At 38.4% G+C, this 21735-nt stretch overlaps 1 protein-coding gene across 1 annotated transcript; it reads left to right on the top strand.

Annotated features, from left to right (window-relative positions):
* Positions 1-17462: 17462 nt before the first annotated feature.
* On the top strand, positions 17463-18056 carry tmem229b (transmembrane protein 229B). Its single transcript, XM_062440842.1, has one exon. The coding sequence runs from the start codon at positions 17463-17465 to the stop codon at positions 18054-18056; it is 594 nt and encodes a 197-aa protein (XP_062296826.1).
* The last annotated feature ends 3679 nt before the right edge of the window (positions 18057-21735 follow it).

The following is a 21735-nucleotide window of genomic DNA, read 5'->3' as shown; positions in this document are numbered from 1 at the left end:
CTTTTCACATAAAGTAGGTTTAGACCATACTCTTTAAGTTAATTTAAAGAGACCCAACATTCCCCCATGAGCAAGCATTTGGCAACAGCGGCAAGGAAAAACTCCCCTTCACCAGGAAGAAACCTCAAGCGGAACCGGACTCTAGGTGGGCGGCCATCTGCCTTGACCGGTTGGGGTTGAGAAAGAGAGAGAGAGAGGAAAGGGAGAATAGGGAGAGAGGAGAGAGAGGTACAATTTATATTCAATATATACACTAGGTGAAATGATGGTGCTAGATGAAGGCAACAGCCGATAAAAGTTATTACACTCCATCCTGAAGGGAATAAGAATAATATCATGGCAATCCATTAAATAGTTGGCTTTTTCACTCAAAACCACAAATGTCAACCTAATTTTGGTTCCAGAGGAAAAGAAGGGGGAGCACCAAAGTTATTATGATATATTGTCTTGGAATCATACATGTCTTTACCAAATTTTGCACCAGTAATCCATCAAGTAGATGTTGAAATAATTCAAAGAATTAAGAGAACATTTTCGCCAGGTGGTGGCTCTAGAAGAGAAGTCAGGGGATTACCGAAGTCAGTAGGACTCCTCTGGGGATCATGAATATCTGTACAAAATTTCATGCCAATTCATGAAATAGTTAAGTCAGTAGTGGACTGTGGACCAAAGTGGTGGACATCCCTACAATCAATGCTGTTAAAAATATCGCACTTTTATATAATGGTATCAAATAACATCCAGTTTAAAATCTTTTGATATGATGGTTGGTGTTGATGTTCATTTGTCAGGGCTGTGGGAGTATGTCAGACAAAAACAATTAGGAACTGATATTGAGAATATTCTTCATCTTCTAGGGTTATTGTCAAGTTTTTTGGGTTCCTAATCATTATTTTCATGTCATGATCCTTTGACTCAAAATGGTAATTTTTTTAAACTGTTTTGGAAAAGATCATCACCTAATCCCACAGTTATTCATATGACACCAGTGCTACATGTCTGAGTAGAGTCTGTATACAGAAAGTCTGGAAATGTAACTGAATATTGTCACAGCCAGCAGTTTTTTGGAGTTGCCGCCCTTTAAACCACAACACAGTTTTGGCAGAATATAAAATGGAAAAATTAAGTCCAGCTGCAAGTATAACCACCTGTCTTTGTTTAATTGTGGGGCTATGCACCTGACCTTATTTTGCTGAAATAATTTGAGAGTACCTGTCGTACCTGTCAAACAGGACCTCTCTTGGCTCTCTCCAACACAAACATACAAACAGAGATGTTATCATTGGGGTAGGTGTAATCTATTCTTGTGTCACTGGATATATGTGAGGTTTCACACCTCTTCAAAGTCCTGAAATATTAATTAATAGAAGCCCGGTGAGATTAAACTGGGTTTCTACAAAGGTCTAAAAGGTAGGAAACCACTCCCATTCTTTTTGCCCTAAGTACAATAGTCTCAACAGGAATGAGGAACAATTGGTGTTTGGAAATTATGCCAATGTTTTTACCTGCAAGAACATACCTAGGTATGGGGGAATGTGTTAAACTGAGGTGATATTAAATTAGCCCTTTTGGAATGGTTGTTCCATTTTTTCCACTTTTAGCATCATGTTGCTAATCTTTTTTTTTTTTTTAAATTGGACAAAATGCCAGAGTTAGCTATATGAACATTACATTTTGAATGATAACAACACCTCATTTTAACATCCCCTATTTAGCATTTTGAGAAATAGCTTATAATGCCCAACAAAGGCAGAGAGCATTTACAGAAAATCTGTGGTTGAAAAAAATAAGGGTTGAAAGATGACAAAGATAACCATTAAATAGGCCTATGTTTTGAGGTAATTTCATCACAGCATAGCATAGCATAGCACAGCAAAAAGTATTTTGCAGAGAGATGGGAAACAATATAACCAATGTGTTTCTTTTCTTTAATAATGAATAAAATTGCGCGCTGGTGGTTGAGTGGTTAGAGCGCATGCCATGTAATTGCAGCGTCCCTGGTTCAAATCCGGCCAGGGAACTATGCTGCAGGTCATTCCCCTCTCTCCGTTTCCTGCTGGCCTCTATGCCATCTACTGTATAAATAAAAAGCAAAAAAAGCCCAAATAAATCTTGAAAAAAAAGAATAAAATTAATTAATTTACAATTTAAAACATGTAGATATGTGATTTAAAATGGTTTAAACTGCACCAAACTGAATTCCACTAGCTTCAAAAGCTAAAATGGCAGGTTACTAGCTATGGTTACTCTGCTAAGCTAGCCTTGTTGCCATTTAGTACGACTAGTTTGGCTGTTTTGATTTTAATTCACTTTCTTTCGAGAGATGAAAGATTGATTGTCACTTTAATAAAATTGCAGTATACTGTATGAAGCTAGAGCTAGTAGCTAGTTAGCTTAGCACAAAGACGGAAGCAGGGTGACACATCTGTTTGATACAATGTACTTTGTTATTGTCCGCATAGGGAAATTTGTCTCGGACTCAATTGCTGCGCACAAGAACGCCTCCACAGTTATAGTAAACAAACAACATATGCACAAAAAAAATCACCACAACAAATTACACAACAAAATATTGCACTCAGCCAATGGTAAATACACATTGCACAAAACCCATATTATACCTTAATTATACCATTGCACAAACCCTACATGCCTGTTATGCCGGATAAAAGCAAGTGCACAAAATGTGGAAAACTTAAACATGGAAAACCCAGGAACACTATTGATTGAAGTACTCTATTGGTATCGGTATCACTTTAAGGGTGCTTGGACAGGTACTGGTATCATAATCTTTTAAACGATGGATTGGTCGTGGTTGCCATACCATGCCGATCCCATATTCAACTCAGCTTTCTAGTACAGCTTGATAAAATAAAAGCATAATCCTCTGGTCCACACCATACACTCAGTCTGCGTAAGAAATTACACAAATCCGCAAGTAAGTTACACAAGTTTGTTTTGCAACATAAAGCTCAAAGAATAGTCTGCACATAACTGCCCATAAAACCAGGAAATTATTGGTTTAACTGGCATGCTGTTTTTTAAAATGTATGGATTAAGGTTGATTTTTTTTTTTGATAGCATACAAAAAAATCACATAGATAAATATTTTGCCTTTTGAGAAATAGTGTTTTTTTCTTTAATCATAATCACATTAGTTCATTTACAATTTAATACATGTAAATATGTGATTTAAAAATGCTTTAAACTGCACCAAACTGTGACTTCCACAAGCTAAAATGGTAGTTAACTAGCTATAGCTATTCCGCTAAGCCAGCCTATTGCCATTTAGTTCAACTAGTTTGGCTGTCGTTAATTATACTAGTTTGATATTTTGTTAAATGCACTTGTTCACTTTCTTGCTGAGAGATTAGAAGATTGATTGGACTTCAATAAAATTGTAGTATATACTGTTTGAAGCCGGACAACATAGCTCAGCCAAGAATAGTCTGTACATAACTACCCACAAAACCGCAAATTATCTATTATTATTATATAATTATCAGCACTCTTTGTTTTTTAACAGATATACAAGATATATTAATTAGTGTTTCAGAGGTTTTCCCGTTTTCCTGTTATTGTGCTAAGCTAGCTATTTCCTAAAAAGTCACACTATTGCTTTAACCCTTAGATGCACGAGTGACTGGACCCTACACTCTTCTATAAGTGGGTCAAAAATGACCCGTGTTAGAATCAATGTGTTTTTATGTCACTTTTGTCATTTTTGTTAAGAATAATCATTTGTATTATATTTTGTATTATATTTTGGTCCACACAAGAATGAATTCATGTTTGAAATATTTTTATTTTTCACTTTTTTAAACATGTATTATCTGTGTGGTCCACAAAATATATATTCCTGACAGTCACAGTTGAAAAAGTTCACATGAAATTCTATAGGAAATGAATACGTTTTTGACCCACTTATGGAAGCTTGGGGTAGTAATACAAGAACTAGAGTTTCGTAAAATGTATAAAAGGTAAGTTAAACATTTAAATGGCATAATATCAAGAACATGTTTTTTGAGGAATAGCTGGAATATGAAGGGTTACAAATTGTCTGCTTATACTGCATAGTGTGACGTTTTATTTGCTCATAAATGTTGAATGAGGGTTAAGATTAGCTGAGTGTTAGTGACTCATGCATTCTCTAATTCATCAGGGCTCTGTAGTTAGTTGTTTGGGATAATCTCTGGCTTAAATATTGACTCCTTTTCAGCTTGTTTGCCATGTTGCAGATCCAGACTGACTGAAGGAGTGGACTTTGCATCAGACTTTAAACACCCGAACAAGCAGCGAAGCCTCGGAGGTTTGGACTGCTGAGCTGCGGTGAAGAAATGGTTAACTAGAAAAAGATGCAAGGACCGTGCGAGTCTGTCTGAGCATGTGCTGCCGCTGCAGTGAAGGAAAATGTGTCAATTTCACCGGAGAGCAGACACCGCGGAGGAGAAGCCGGCGACAGACGCACAGCAGACGGCCACATCCTGGACGATCTCACCGGGTGGTTGCGTTTGATCCACCGGCCTGTGCCCACACGGAGCCACCGCAGAGCACAATTTAAAGGTAAAAAACAAAAAACAAAATTAAAAAACAAAAAACCTGCACTGAGGATGATTCATGTCCTTCTGCCGGAGCCGACATGAAGCCAACATGTTAGGATGTAGGAGGCATGACTATTTATAATAACATATTCATTTGTGAGGCTTTTTGAGAAGTAATATCGGTTTTGTAACATCATTTAACAATTGCTTTACTTCGACAATTGAATCATCTTTAACGACTGTTTACTTGCAAGTTGGCAGCTGTACGAGCATGTTTCTTAACTGTGTCCCAAATTCAGTGCTCTGTAATTTGTGCAAAGTAAATAACCGAGCTTTTATTTTAAATCAGTATCTTCCCCTTCATTCGGTGGTTCATGTGGTTTTTTAGCCTCAGTTCCGCTGTTACACCTGTTAAAATATGGATAGGACAAGGCGATGCAAGCTCAGAAAGAGGACTCCAACAGTAGCCCCTGTGTCTAATTGTTTCTTGTGGATGTCAGTGATTCTTTATAAGGTCTATAAAAGTGTTTATAAGTCTCCTCCGTTGATTTTCGGTGTATTTTTTGTGGTGTTTGAGGATCCTAATGGTACCGCACTGCTCAGTGTGAGGGGATGCTGCAGAGGAGTCCCAGCAGCCGGGCCTGCGCACTAGCCCGTACTTCCCAGGGACAAAATAAAATGACTTTGGCCATCTAGCATAATTATTACAACCCGCAGAGTGTTTCCAGGCCTGATTTAGTTCACTCAGATGTCATTTCGTCACCAAAGTTACATCCGTGGATGTTTTTTTGCAGAGAAGTGGTACTATATGGGGCTGTGGGTTGGATTTTCTAAATCCCTCATCGATTTATTCCATATAAAGCCTGCAGTTCACTATCATTTGGGGGTGAGATAATCCCTGCTGCTGCCTCTGTAGCCTATATTCTCCCTCAGTTTTACTCCGTATTGACAGTTTGGACCTATTTATAACAGCCCTCACAGCAAGGAATCCCAACATGACACCATGATAGAAACAAAATAGCATCCAGCCCACCTCAGTTGTAGGTCTGAAGTATTGTAGTATTTAGTACAAGTGGGTTTAGTACTGCCTGGCATGATGCACTTATGCAGGTTTTCCATTTATTGCTTCTTGTTTTAACAGATCAGCGCCTATAGGGCATGTTGGGAAAGGGACAGTCAGTAATTAAAGGCACACAAATAGTAATTGTTGTGGGAAACAAATTACCGTCCCAAACCAAATTTCCCCTGTGTGTGAAGATTTTTTAATAGTCACAATAATGAAAAAACTGTATTTCTGCACTGTTGCACCATTCCTGTGGAGATACGAAATGATCCACAATAAAACAAAGTAAGGGAGTATAGCTTTAAAGGATGATAACATGACTAACAATGAAAGTACAGCTTGGCTGATGAATCAGCTAGACTGGTATATATATTAATTTATTACAGATATATCAGTATTGGCATTTACGTCAGGCGATAATTGCCAAATAGTTTCAGCAAAGATATCTTTGGGGTCATTTGGAATCAGTGCTGATGATTAAAAAATAACTAGTGACTGATATATAATCAGATTTTTTGTATTCAAGTATTGGTATTTTATGTGTTACTCTAGGGCTATATAAAATAAGATTTTAGTTCGATGCAAATGTATAAGAGTACGTTTTGTGTTGGAATAGGTCCCTGCAATTCAGACCTGTACCTTTATATTTGAAGACATCTTTATTGTCCACTCTCGGAAATTTGCCTTTGGCTTCACACATACACTTAAAAACTTCCTCTGCCATGGGATCATAATACATGAGATAAAGACAATAAATAGGTGAGCCTGTACTAATAAACTGTTGGGATCAAATAATAGCAATTAATACATATCTTCATAAAAACAGCAGCAGTCACTAATATCTAATAAAGAGTCATTTGTTGAGTAAGATGAAATAAAAGATTTAACATGTTTTATGTTGTGGGTAAGGCCTACTAAATACTACATCGTCTTACTGAGGATAGTTTTTCAAATTCATTAAACAAAGGATGTGAAAGGTCCTGAACTATTAATGTTGCTTTCTCTCTGGTTTGCGTGCTGTACAGCTCCACCAACCGTCTCTGGGGGCTCTGTGTAATCATGCTGGCTCCATTAAAGATGCAGTGTGTAGAATTTGGTGGCTTCGTATTTAGTGGAACAGACTTGGCAGAAATGGGATATAATATTCGTAAGTTTGTTTTAATTAGTGTATAATCATCTGAAAATGAGAATTTATGTGTTTTTGTTACCTCAGAATGAGCCTTTTATATCTACACAGGGAGCGAGTCCACTTTCTCGAAGCCCACCATGTTGCACCGCCATGTTTCTACAGTAACCCTGAACGTACAAACCAAGCACTGACTCTATAGAGGGCCTTTTGTATTTTTTGTGAGTTTCGTGGCCACTGTAGGTTCTCTTACACATCTGGAAGTGGTGGGGGAGGGATATTCAGCTTGTTGCAATCTGAAATGTCACCACTAGATGCCACTAAATCCTACACACTGGTCCTTTAACTATTTCTGTAAGCTTGCGTTTGCTCCTTAGCCCCCTAAACTCCCTTACTAGTATGTGATGTTTTAGGAAATTATACTTTTCACTAGACCGCTGTAAACCACCGTCAGACTTCTTTACTTACGGCAAAGCCATTTCATTTCTGTAAAGGGAACAATCTTTGCATTCTCTCCTTAAAAATGTCGTCTGACTGTTCATTAAAATTTAAGTTGGTGTCTAAAATGATTCCTAAATATTTACAACTACCCACCATCTCTACAGCTTGACCTTAAATTGTAATTGGCTTTCACGTTGGTTGCCCACCCCCATTGTTGATGAGTTTCTTGGTATTTTTAGCTTTTAAACACTGTCTTGACACCAGTAGATTGTAGATGTGATTAATGTAGGGACTCTTTAGTTCATCATTACCCTTGAACATTAAACCCAACATTGTTGTTTCATCTGCAACGTTTGAAAGACAAAAGTCGCTGTCACAGATCTGCTTTTCATTTATATACATAGAAAAAAGTGCAGGAGACCTTGAGGGCAAACATAATATTCAAAATGATTTCATCAGGCAGAGACTGTACGGGGGGCGATTAGATTTTTAAAAAAAGGCCTTGATCTACAGTGCTCGGAGTCCGTTGGTGTCATGTTTGAAAAAGTCGATTTAATAAAATATCAGTCCTGATCATATTAAAGCTGAATTCAAATCAATAAATAAAACTCATAAGCATAAGCCTCAGGATGCTAGATGTGTTTGGTAATCATTTGCTGCAGTGTTAATGTAGCATCCTCAGTACCTCTCTGTGCTTTGGATGCAAATTGAAGGTTGTCTAGCTGACCATGGGGAAATGTTAGGCGGCCCCAGTACAACCCTTCACATGTGCTTGCATAACATATTGGTAAGAGCAATAGATCCCTCTAACATGCCCATTTTAGTTTAGGTCAATACCTAAACTAACTTTTTTTTTTTTTTTTAAAGCAGGTGACACTTTTGCTCCAACCTCGCCTGATTGTCTTTGACCCTTAAAACCTTTGCAGAGAAGCTGGCATCAATTATGCATTGTCAGCGATCGATTATAAAGCTTCTTTGTCTGATAACAGATTAACATACACACGCATCCTTCCATTAGAGGCATTACTCTCCACGGGCACCATGATGACCATGTCAGTAAATCTCCTGCTTTCTCTGTAGCTGCTCCAAGATTTCTAATCTATGGAGCATGACCCACATGCTAGAGAGGGCTTAGCTCCCATGTCTTAGGGTCTTTCATTAAACTGCAAAAAGCTTTAATGAATGTGCGTGGGGGGTGATGAGAGATTGATAGAAGGAGAAGACACTTTCCGAAATGGTTTGAACTTTATAAAGGTCAAGTGTGTGTAAAGGTAATTTTGTGGATATTTATTGGGTGATTAAGAGATAGAAAGACAGACAGGCAGGCAGAGAGACAGTAAGGTATAGAGAAGAAGATACACCGCAGGAGACAACCCGCCAGCAGCTTAGATTAACCAACAGAATAGATTAAAAGTCAAAGTAGATTGTGCTCTCAGTCCAAGAGCTACTGTAAGATCAAATGAAGAGCGTACAGACGTCACACTGCACCATCAGTCCGTGTAGGTTAAAGTGACCGATGTGATATCCACCATCAGCAGAAAGTTACACTTCATGATTAAACAGAAATTAGAGATGCAGTCTCTCTCCCCTGATACTAATACTGATATTTAAACTCGACCACATTGAACACTAATTAGATTCTTTAAAAAATCTATATATTAAAAAACAAAAAAATCTATATTATTTAAATGTTTTACTTCTTATCTTTTATTAATATACTGACATTCTTTTTAGGCTTAATGTCTTTTTAATCACATTTTAGAGTTTGCATTACATTTAAGGAAAGGGTAATATGGATAAAATCTTCTATTATGCTATAATTAATTGTACAGCACATATAGATGAAAGGTATAGATAGGTTGTGATATAGATGAACTCAAATTTAGGGTTATTTATATTTTATAACTTTTAAAATCTAGAAAAATTCAACAGTCAATCATACAGTTAGTTTGATTTAATGTTCAGTTTATCACTTAAATGATAGAAAAGTAGATTTTTAATCTTACAATATGTCGTAATATTGGTATAATACTAATTTATCACCCAACTCTATTGTCAAAGTTGGTGACTGAGCGTAGTATAGTAGTATACTATCTAGCTGATTCTCGAGCCGTTTAATAAAGTTAGATACACATTGACAAAGACGTGCCAGTTCCTTTTAAAACAGTGTATCAGCTGATGTAAAGTGTTTTCCAGACACATCTTCTATGAAATGTTATAGACAGACAAAAGAGTTATGATCCTGAGATGACCTCAGCTTTTATTTCTTCGAAATCAATACAGTGTTTTTTGATATGAACCCTTCATAGTATACTAAAAGCCTGGACGCAGCACGGCCAAGGGGGGGTTGGCCGTGCTGCATCCAGGCTTTTAGTCTCCAGCTCTATCAGACACCGCTCTTGTTTGTGATATGCAGATATTTTATGTGCCTCTAGAGAGTCGTTGGATGGAGGCAGGAGAGGTATGCTAAGTTTGAAACCCTACAACAGCTCGGAGACTCTGTTCAAGGAAATATAGTTTCTGCCCTTTATCAACGTCAAGGTGTCAATGAGAAGGCATTCAATCTAAAAATCCAACTCCACTAATTCTGTATTCATTTGTCTGATAGTTTGATATTAAATAATTTGTTACAGTCTTAAAACATCAAGAAGGAAGTATAGAAACCAGAGTCTGTAACACATTGGTGTATTGTTCTGTTGCAGGTTGTTCCTCGTTGGTTTTGCACTACCCAAACATCTTTCTGTTGACTCCACTTTGGTTTAAACATTTACTTTGATCTCATATTGTTTCTTTACCTTTGGCTAACTTTTGAATTGATATCCTGAACTTCAATCGTGAACTTAAATAAAATATTTCAAGTAAAAGTAACAAAATTGACCAATATTATTTTTTTATAAACCTGTATATAAGCAAAAAAAAACTTTAATATGTTTAGGAAAGATTTTCAGCATAAACAACAATTGTACTGACGGAGATTTTTTACACTTAATTAATAAAAGTTTTCACATCTTACTAGTGAAAAAACTAAGTAATGGCAATACTGTTTTTAAATGACCTGAAACATATCTGTACTTCAGCTTGTTTACCAGCCAAAATTCATACCAATATCAATACTGCACTAAGCCATCTAATATAATCTGATATGTATAACTGGTCGTGCTCTAATATTTCTTTTGGTCGAGACTTAAAAGTCAAACCTTTTCTTCGCACCATGAGCTACAGTGTCGGATATTAACCTGTGAATCTGTCTCTTCCTGTAAATGAATGAAAACCACAACCTTAGTAATGAATGCTGAATATTGTAAACCTAATGCTCCTCTGTCATGTCGTGTGTACATTAGTTCACCACAATGTACAGAACACAGCTTGTTGGAGTTCAGAGAAAACATCAAAATTTGGCTCTGCTCCCAAGAAACAACACGCTGTAATATCAAGGGTCAAAGTGATTATCACCTCTTATGAGGCTGCAGTGGAAACATGTATGATAGTATTTCCTATAACCCTGAACGTTGCAATGTGTGCTATACCAGGCCAGTGGGAAAGAGGCGTATCACATGCCAAAATGTCGACAGCTTACTGGTATGAAAACACTATGTGCAAATATAGACATAGAAAGCACGCTGAAAAATGGTCGTCTTACTGAAGTGGAGACCAAAAGTTTTTTTTTCTTAATTGAAGTGAGCAAGCATAGTTTTCATTTCTTCTAGAAATTAAATTACAAAAATGTAGTCTGCTTAAATTGCTCAGCCACTAACATCTATACAATCACATTCAGTTGTCATCACAGGTAATATTATATAATATTATCCTCACCCACCCAATTATACATAAATATATATACACACTTTAAACATATCCTAAACTCTTACAATACAGAGAATCACGAGTACTCACAAATGCAGACCAAAACATACACTCAAACAGCCAAAAAAAGACGACAAACAGCCAAAATAACAAAAAAAACACGAGTTTCCATTGATTTTGTAGATGTTAATGATTTGTGAACCATGAATCACAAGTAGAGACTAAAAGGTAAACTATAGTTCATCATGATGACAAAAGGTGTAAAAAAAAAAGTGTCACTGGTGTGTTTCCTTGAAGCCCACAACTGAGTCTGAAATAGTTAAAAACGAGGTTTGATGACTTGAAGACACAAACACCAAAAGCAGTTCAGGTGAAACAAGATTAATGGTAGTAGTAATAATAACTTTGTATAACATTTTACTGTATTTAATATAATACACTTCACAACTCCTATTACTTTGCTCCTTGTGGAGAAGGAGTTGTATGTTGTGATGTTGTTTGGGGGGGTATGAGCCCGCTTAATGTTTCAGTGGTGATAGACCTGTCTTTACAATTGATCAGGATCAGATCAGGATCAGTTTAGGCTGTTTTCTCCCCAACCATTACCCTCGTCCTTTCACACTGTCCCCTTTGTTTTGCATGCACTCTGCTCATCAGTGGGTCATGACCAGTTTTATAGTTGATTGAATAAAGGACAAATCATTTCAGCACATCTGGTCGGCCCTGTCAGCTTACTGGAACAGCAAATCGCCTTAAATACACTGTATTTTATCATTTTAAATTTCATCTATAAAGGAATGTACCTGTCAGTTGCTGTTTCCATCACAGTTGATGAAGTGGCGCTTAGGTCACTTTGGTCACCGGCACTTTAGCTGCATTGGATACCTCTGTTTTCTATACACTACACCACAGCCTCCCAGAGTGACCTTCCAAAAACGTCTGCATAGACCCGGGATCTGTGCCACAGCCAGATCCAGAAAGCTAACATGAACAGGGATTATATTATTGTGACGCAAGGTCAGCAAATGTGTTCGGGTATCTGATTTAATCATGGTGTCAAAGTTCACAGCTGTCAGCACGCTTTCGGCACAGCAAAGACAGCTCTTTGTGTTTTGCGTTTTTTTGTTTTGTTTTTAAGATTCAACCTTGGCTGACTCCCATTATCTGTGAGTTTTCTTCACGCTCGTCTTTGTGTAGCTGCTGTTAGAGGAGCGTCTAACTCACAGACCTGTCAACCTTCTTTTAAACAAGAACCCTCTAGTAAAATATTGTATTCACTCACTCCCTCTCTCTATCTCAGGCTTTACCTTTCTGTTTCATTGAAATGTGTGTACGGGTCATTGACAGGGTTGGCAAGATGAGCGATTCAATAATATCTTAAAAAATTATCTAAAAAAGCTGAATCAGATTTGTTAAAATGTACATTTTGTATTTTTGTTGGTTTTAAGTCTTTTGAAATGGCATTTGCCCCATTTTTTTTAAAACCAAAAGTAAGACTGGATGCTCCTGAAAATGTCAAATTGTGTAACCGTAAAAGAATGATAAATATTAAATATTTTATCCACCTACAGGGTATTTAAGTGTACTTCATATTAAATATTTTATCCACCTACAGGGTATTTAAGTGTACTTATAAAAATAATTACTTCATTTTAAAACATCAAATGAAAAGAATTTTTTTGGAGTATTTCTACATTAAAATTTTAATGCATTTTGTCAAAATTGAGCTCGACATATGCTAAAAACAACCATTTTTTTCTAAATAATTTGTGAGAATTTATGTAAAATTTGTTTAAAAGTATTTTGTTGCATTGTAAAAGTGGATTATATTTATTCCACATTTTAGTTCACATGTATTTTCCTGTATATAATCAGGTTTTTATGAAAAAATACTGGTTACACTAATCAACGTCTTTGTGTAGCTGCTGTTAGAGGAGCGTCCAACTCACAGACCTGTCAACCTTCTTTTCAACAAGAACTGGTAAAATATTGTTTTTGCTCGCTCCCTCTCTGTCTGTCTCACGTTTTACCTTTCTGTTTCATTGAAAAGGACACACACACACACACACACACACAGACACACACACACACACACCCGGTCTGTGTCTTCCCTCGGTGTCCTCAGACAAACTCCAGACACTCTTTGGTTAGACACCCCTCCCCTGTGGTGAGACTCTCTCCATGGTCAGCAGGAGGTTTACAAAGCATGTAGCGCCATCACATCTGCCATTCTGATCACCATCGCACAGTGATGTCCCGTAGCGGAGGTTCAATAGAGTGCAATGGCGAAGCGAGGCGCTGCAGCAAGAGCTGGCAGGAGCCTCGCTGATCAATACTTTGGGCCTGTGAGGGGACTGGTGGGTTGGTGGGTGATATCCTACAACAGCTGCAACAACAACAACGGCAGCAGCAGAATCAAATAGCACCCAGTGTGTGAACTGTGTCACGCTGAGGCAACAAGTCGATAGATGTGCCGAAATACATACACACACACACACACACACACACACACACACACACACACACACACACACACACACACACACACACACACACACACACACACACACACACACACACAGAAAAGGGTATATGGGGGCGTCCCAGTGGCGTAGGATTTTAAGACGCTGACCATGTAATCGCAAAATACCCACGGTTTGAGTTTACCTGAGGACATCTGTGGTATGTCAACCCACGTCGCTCTGCCATTGTTTCCTGACAGCTCTGTATTGTCTATTGAATAAAAGCAAGAAAAAGGCACCCAAAATACAATTTAATTTAGAGCGTCCAATGTTAGCACTCCATTACAATGACTTGGATTTACATCACATTATACAAACTGAATATAAGCTGCTGGAAAAAACGTCCACATCAGCCTACTTGTTGTAATTTGATTTTGAGAAATCAGAAATTTGACAGATATGTAAAACAAATGTAATTTCTATAGTCACTGGTTGGTGCATCTTGTGACACATGGATAAATCCAGGCTCACTGTTTCACTCTGTTTCCAGTCTATATGCAAAGCTAAGCTAAACGTGAACCATTTAGTACCAGTTAATATTAGGCACATATGAAAGTCTGAGCAAGAAAGTGGATCAGTGTATTTCCCCAAAATATAAAAATACTGTTTAAAAACTATTCTGGAAACTTTTAAAGCTGCAGTGATGAGTCAAACAATCGATTAGTTGTTAAATATTAAATTAATCTTGAGCTATTTTGATAATTGATCAATCGTCTGGAGGGATTTTTTAAAGAAAAAATATCCAAATTCTCCAGTTTCAGTTTCTCAAATGTGAATATTTACCGTTTTTTATATATATTTGGGTTGTGGACCTTCGGGGACAAAACCAGACATTTGAGGATGTCCTCCTGGGCTTTGGAAACTGAGATTTATTAACTAAACAACTAATCGATTAATCAAGATTTAATGAAAATAATTGTTAGTTGTGGCCCTAATATGAGGTTTTTAAATCTAAAATATATTATAAATTTAGCTTGTTTTATTGTAATATTCATGTATTTATCATCTATTGTAATTTATTCTAATCTGAAACTCAGACAAAGTACATTTTCGTCTTGCGTTACTCACATGAGTTTGACCCCTGCATCATTTGTGTTTATTCACCACAAACAGCAAAAAAATACACAACTCTACATTAAATAGGCTAAATGAAAACCTAATTAAGTGTAAGCTAAGTACACACATGGACAAAATTGTTGGTACCCCTCTGTTAATGAAAGAAAAACCCACAATGGTCACTGAAATAACTTGAAACTGACAAAAGTAATAATAAATAAAAATTTACTGAAAATTAACCAATGAAAATCAGACATTGCTTTTGAATTGTGATTGAACAGAATAATTAAAAAAAAAAAAAAAACTAATTAAAGAGGCCTGGACAAAAATGATGGCACCCCTAGAAAATATTGAAAATAATTTGACCATAGGGAAATGTTAAACTAAGGTGTGCCCTCTAATTAGCATTACAGGTGCCTTCAAACTTGTAATCAGTCAGTCTGCCTATTTAAAGGGTGACAAGTAGTCACTGTGTTGTTTGGTGACATGGTGTGTACCACATTGAACATGGACCACAGGAAGCGAAGGACAGAGTTGTCTCAGGAGATTAGAAATAAAAATTATAGACAAGCATGTTAAAGGTAAAGGCTATAAGACCATCTCCAAGAAGCTTGATGTTCCTGTGACTACAGTTGCACATATTATTCAGAAGTTTAAGGTCCACGAGACTGTAGCCAACCTCCCTGGACGTGGCTGCAGGAGGAAAATTGATGACAAATTGAAGAGACGGATAATACGAATGGTAACCAAAGAGCCCAGAACAACCTCCAAAGAAATTAAAGGTGAACTTCAAGGTCAAGGTACATCAGTGTCAGATCGCACCATCCATCATTGTTTGAGCCAAAGTGGACTTCATGGGAGACGACCAAGGAGGACACCACTGTTGAAAGCAAATCATAAAAAAGCGAGACTGGAATTTGCCACAATGCATATTGACAAGCCACAAAGCTTCTGGGAGAATGTCCTTTGGACATATGAGACAAAACTGGAGCTTTTTGGCAAGGCACATCAGCTCTATGTTCACAGACGCAAAAATGAAGCATACCAAGAAAAGAACACTGTCCCTACTTTGAAACATGGAGGAGGCTCGGTTATGTTCTGGGGCTGCTTTGCTGCATCTGGCACAGGGTGTCTTGAATCTGTGCAGGATACAATGAAATCTCAAGACTATCAAGGCATTCTGGAGAGAAATGTGCTGCCTAGTGTCAGAAAGCTTGGTCTCAGTCGCAGGTCATGGGTCTTCCAACAGGATAATGACCTAAAACACACAGCTAAAAACACCCAAGAATGGCTAAGAGCAAGACATTGGACTATTCTGAAGTGGCCTATGAGCCCTGATCTAAATCCTCGGTCCCACATCTGTGGAAGGAGCTAAACATGCCGTCTGGAGAAGGCACCCTTCAAACCTGAGAAAACTGGAGCAGTTTGCTCATGAGGAGTGGGCCAAAATACCTGTTGACATGTGCAGAAGTCTCATTGACAGTTATAGAAATCGTTTGATTGCAGTGATTGCCTCAAAAGGTTGTGCAACAAAATATTAAGTTAAGGGTACCATCATTTTTGTCCAGGCCTGTTTAATTAGTTTGTTTTTTTAAATTATTCTGTTCAATCACAATTCAAAAGCAATGTCTGATTTTCATTGGTTAATTTTCAGTAAATTTTTATTTATTATTACTTTTGTCAGTTTCAAGTTATTTCAGTGACCATTGTGGGTTTTTCTTTCATTAACAGAGGGGTACCAACAATTTTGTCCATGTGTGTAGCAACTGAAGGCACCGACCTTATCTGTGGGAATATTTCTGTTCAGTTCAGCCTCTGACTGAACTCTGAACTCACCACACAGTCCGGTCCCGTTATGACCGTGGCCTTGGGCGAATTTGTGCCTACTTGCGTCTATGAATTGACTTTGTATTTAATTGTGCCACGCGAGAAATTAGCTTCGACTTCTGTCTGAACACACCATTAGACATTTCGATGTAATAAATCCATTTACTCCGTCCAGCTTTCATAGCAGGTCGAAGCATTATGCCATTATGCTATTCGACTGCTCGGATAGATGAGAGGAGAGAGTTTCCTGGGGAGGCAGTGAAAAAATGTTTAAGGGGTTTTGCGAGGTCAGTTGGTCTGTCGCTGTGGCCCAGTTCCTCACATGAAACCCTTGTTCCTTGTATGGGAGAAATGTGCTAATCCCCATGGGCCCAGTCTGGGCCACAGCCAGCCTTTGAAGACAAAAAAGAGCCAAAAAAATCGGCTTTTGTTCTTCAAACACGCTTTTGTACTGCTAGCCTCTCTCTGTGCTTGTATTTTACAGAGTGGTTATGATCCATTGTATAACACCTGCTATTTTGACACAGTTTCCTCTGGATGCATTGTATAGTAGAAGATATACGTTCAGTGGCCCTCTCAGCTATGTGGTCTTTGAACTCCTCGGTATGATGCTGTTTGCCTTCAAGTGCTTTGTATTGGATGCGCTGTGTGATAAAAAAGAGAAGAGGAAGGATCCAGCCTAGCGTGGGCCTCCTGACACCTGACACCGAAAGCCTGTGTGCGTCAAACTGCGGGATTTGGAAAAAGAGCACATGGTGTAGGCAGTCAGATGATAAAGCTATACCTTACATAAGAAACCCCCTCAGTCAGTCAGTAAATAGCATCGACTGAAGGAAGGCCAGCCAGTTAAGTGCTGTGCAGTCTTTAAATTCATCTTTCTTGTGTCAGCGGAGTGTTTCATTGCCGTGTCCTTTATTGAACTTTGGCTCTGCACCATTTGAAATTCTATAAAGTCAGGCTGAATTGATTTATGATACCCTCTACCCTTTACCTTTATGTCACTTTCTTGCACCTTTCTTTCTTTCCTCTCCCATCAGATCTTTGTCTCATCAGCACAGACATATAATAAGAGCGCAGGAACAATGACGACCCCAGAAGCCCCGATTCCTCTGACGGCGCTGTCACGCTGGTACCTTTACGCCATCCATGGCTACTTCTGCGAGGTCATGTTCACGGCCGCCTGGGAGTTTGTGGTCAACTGCAACTGGAAATTCCCCGGCGTGACCAGCGTGTGGGCGCTCTTCATCTACGGCACCTGCATCCTCATTGTGGAGCAAATGTACCTGACACTGCGCGGCCGCTGCTCCGTGCTGCTGCGCTGCATCATCTACACGCTATGGACATACCTGTGGGAGTTCGGCACAGGGCTGCTGCTGCGCCAGTTCAATGCCTGTCCCTGGGACTACTCCGAGTTCCGCTACAACTTCATGGGACTCATCACGGCCGAGTACGCCGTGCCCTGGTTCTGCGCCTCATTCATTGTAGAGCGCCTAGTCATCCGCAAAACTCTGCGGTTGCGCTTCCACAATGGGCCCAAGGACGGCTGGTCAAACCATCCGTCGGATGCTGGGGGCGGAGATGAAGGAGGGGTGGGAGAAAATTTGGGGCCCGGGTGGAGGAGAGAGAGGAGCAGAGGGACTGGGAATAGTGCTAATGGCTACCTTAAAGGGGAATGAATGAAGGAATGGAAGAAGAACACAATCTGAAACCAGCCCAATCGTCCTGCTACACCTCTTCTATCCTACTCAGCCACATTTCATAAGCAGTCAGCCCCCCCTCAGCTGTTTCAGGGGAGGGAGGGGGGGCAGACAAACAGCCATGTAGACTGGGCTGGTGTGCAGAGGTGTATCAGAACAACCACAAAACAAATTCTTAACCGGGGCTTCAAACTCCCAAATCACTCACTGTGTCCTCTACTGTCACACACACAGGGCTCAGTAACTACATGCTGCATCTCATAACACACCCAACCATTTCCATGTGGGGTTGAGGAGATCAGGACCTTTGACCAACCAGGATTACACGTTCAATCTCCTCTGTCCCGTCAATTGCAATGAACTTGGGATGAAAAAAAACAACAACCCACAAGCAAAACAAAACTGTGGTTGCAAAAATGAGCGTCATCATCCTCCGAAAGATCAGATTTAAGAACAAGGGCAACCATATTTCTGTGTTTCGAGGGCACATCAGTCTAAATGAAAACAGAATGCTTGCTGCATAGAAAACATAATAAAAGTAGCTGCAGTTGTAACGTCCTTTTTAAAATGTACATATTGACCTTTAGTATTATTCAAAGTACTGTAGTAATGTAGCTATAAAAGGCTCTTTAAAAACAACACAATCCTCCCTGAAGCAAAGCAATGCGCCATGTGTCCGCTTACGCCATGAAGAATGTTTTTTCTGCAGTTAACGATTTACACACAATGCCTGAAAAAAAAAATGCATGGAGAGAGAAAAAAAAGAAGTTGTCTTCCAATATGATATACATTTCTTACAAAGCAGGTCACTCAGCAGTCGTTTGTTTTTCTGCAGAGCCGGGAACGACAGCAGCTCAGGGGCCGGTGGTTGGAGCCGGTTGACCAGTTATCACAGTCGACCTCCCACCCCCTCCCACCCTTTGCTCCTCATGACTGCATGTCGTAAGTGTCCTTGAGCAAGGCACGGGTTCCCAAACTGCTCCCGGTGAGCAGGTCATGGCCTTGCATGGCAGCTCTGCCGCCATCGGTGTATGGATGGATGTATGGATGGATATATGGATGGATGATGTGTGTGTGTGTGTGTGTGTGAGGCATCAAAAGGCGCTAAATAAATACAGTCCATTTAACATAATTGCAGGGATGTCTTTCTGTTGATGGTGATGATTATGAGTCATGACCATCAGCATGAAGCACCAAACCTCTTGATAATTTCCTTTTTACAGTTTTTTCAGAAAACTTTTTAATGACTCGCTGTCTGCATGTCCGTTCGTTGTGCTTTTAAAGTCAGCGTCTCACCTTTTAGATCGGCCGGGGGTCACTTACAGTATAAAGCCTAATTTCTTAATTCTCATTCACTTGAAGCCATTAGCCATTCCTGTCAAATCACATAAGTCACCCATGAAACAATTTTTTATTTTATTATTTTGGTGAGAAAAACTAGCAGATCAGTCATAAAATGCAGCTGCGACAGCCAACTGATTGATGATATCATTTTGTCTATAAGAGCATTTGTTCAAAAAGCTTGTTGGTTATCAGGTTAACAGTTTTTTTCATAGTTGACAAACTATGTGAAGTGAAGAAGATGACAAAAAGAAAACCTGAAATACTGTCAGAATTATTTGCTGCTCTGTTTCTTTCAGAGATTGATCGATCGATTGGTGGAGTGGATTGACATCTGATTGCAGAGATGATTTAAGGGTGCACACAATCCAGAGGTGGAGCTGTTTCACCATAATGTAAAATCAACTGTAGTGAAATGCTTTAAAATACTCAGAGGTTTATCTAAGATTAGTATTATTGAACGGTCTTAACTTTGTGACACTCACGTCTTACACAGTAATGTCCAAACGTGGTGAAAAAAGCTTTATTTACTCTCCATGTGCATCATTTCACTTGTACTCAGTAAATAGAAAGATTAAAACCTGTACGCTCACCTCAACACATACAGGAGCTGACAGTAAAGTGGATCTGGTGCTAATGGTTGAATAATTAACTATTCCTGCTCAATAGTGATTGATAGGATACACAAAATGGAAACATGATCACTAAGAAGTTTTCCTCAGGAGGATCATTTATGTTGTTGACTAAATCAAAGCAATCATAAAAAGAAAAAACAAGAAAGTCCGGATCCATGCTTCCTGCTGACTGTCGGACTAAATATTGGCATGACCTTCATCATTGTGGCTGTGATGCCATGCAGTGTTTTTCCCTGGCTGCCTCCATGTGAGTCCAGAGGCTGGATCACAGATGAAGTGCTGCCACCCAGTGGATAAAACGATGACAACAACAACAACAACTGGAGAACAGATGTGGTTTTATTAACATCTGACAAGAAATAAGAACAAAAAATTAAAGATCAAGAATCCATGCCAATCCATGTGTTTTTGTGTTGATCACCTTTTATTATTTAACTTTTATCATTCTTGGTGTGAATATTATTATTTTTTCTTTCTTACATGAATCAAGGCTTAAAAAGCAATACAGGCTTCTGACCCGGCAATAATTATCCATTAAACACTACTAAACAACATTATGAGAAACTTGTATGCAGCTAATGTCTTTATCCGATCCTACTGCTTCGATGAGACAAATCACATGAGAAATGAAGTGAATTTTGTTCTCTGCAATATGTGAGTGAAGGAGTATTAGATGAGTGTGTATAGTGTGTCTTACAGAGACGATCTCTGTATGTGTATGTGCATGTACAGTATGTTTAAACTGAACTGACTCTCTGGTATTTTTACCTTGAGGCTGCATGTCCAAATTTTTTTTCCAATGTCTCCTCCAATTTCTGGTTTTGTCCAAGTAATTATAGCCCCTCATGTACTGTAACTTTTGCTTCGTCTTTTGTTTTGTTTTTTTGTTAATTTAAAAAAAAGAATTTTTAGTGAAAACACTGTACTGTATATCATTCACTTTGATTATTTTAATGTATAATTTATCAATCTTGGGGATTATATGTATTTATTTGATCATAAATCTATGTGTTTTTTGAAACCATTTCATTTCTGTCTGTTGACAAAACATATATATTAACCCTTAGATGTAAAAGATGGTTAAAAAATGACCCAGCTGGTTTTGTTTTGGAGGTTTTTGTGACAAAAATATCTCAGCATTTCATATTCCAAATATTCCTTGAAAATCTTGTTTTTGATATCTATACATGCAATTTTTTATTCACATCCTTATCCTTTTTCCATAAGGGGATAAAAATGACCCATATGCATTTCCTATGGAGATTTATAAGGACCTTTCCTCCTTATTATTAGTTACTTTTAGAAGGTGTATACTGTATTTACTGTCTGTGATTCACATCATCACAGATTTTACATGTAAGTGTTATCTATATTTTTATTGATATCACTGAATTGATAGACATTTTGTAGTTAGGTATAAGTAATAATAAATTGACATTATTAAAGTTTATTTGTATATTACCTTTCATAACCAATGTTACAAAGTGATTTACACACAAATAAACAAACAATAAAAACAGAAGTCTGGTCTTAACTGTGGACACAGGAACAGCCAGCAGGGTCTTATCTGCATACCTCAGGTTGTCAAACTGTGGTATAATCTGGAGTCTGGCCATGAAGCAAAGAGCCTTAAAAGTAATCAATACAATCTTAAAATCAGTCGTAAAACAAACCATTACCCA

This window comes from Scomber scombrus, chromosome 19 (assembly GCF_963691925.1).
Source record: "Scomber scombrus chromosome 19, fScoSco1.1, whole genome shotgun sequence".
NCBI classification, from domain to species: Eukaryota; Metazoa; Chordata; class Actinopteri; order Scombriformes; family Scombridae; genus Scomber; species Scomber scombrus.
The sequence above is the reverse complement of the archived record's forward strand: the minus strand, read 5'-3'. Positions and strand labels throughout refer to the sequence as shown.

Coding starts and splice junctions, on each gene's coding strand:
- tmem229b (XM_062440842.1), top strand. CDS start 17,463: ATGACGACCCCAGAAGCCCCGATTCCTCTGACGGCGCTGTCACGCTGG.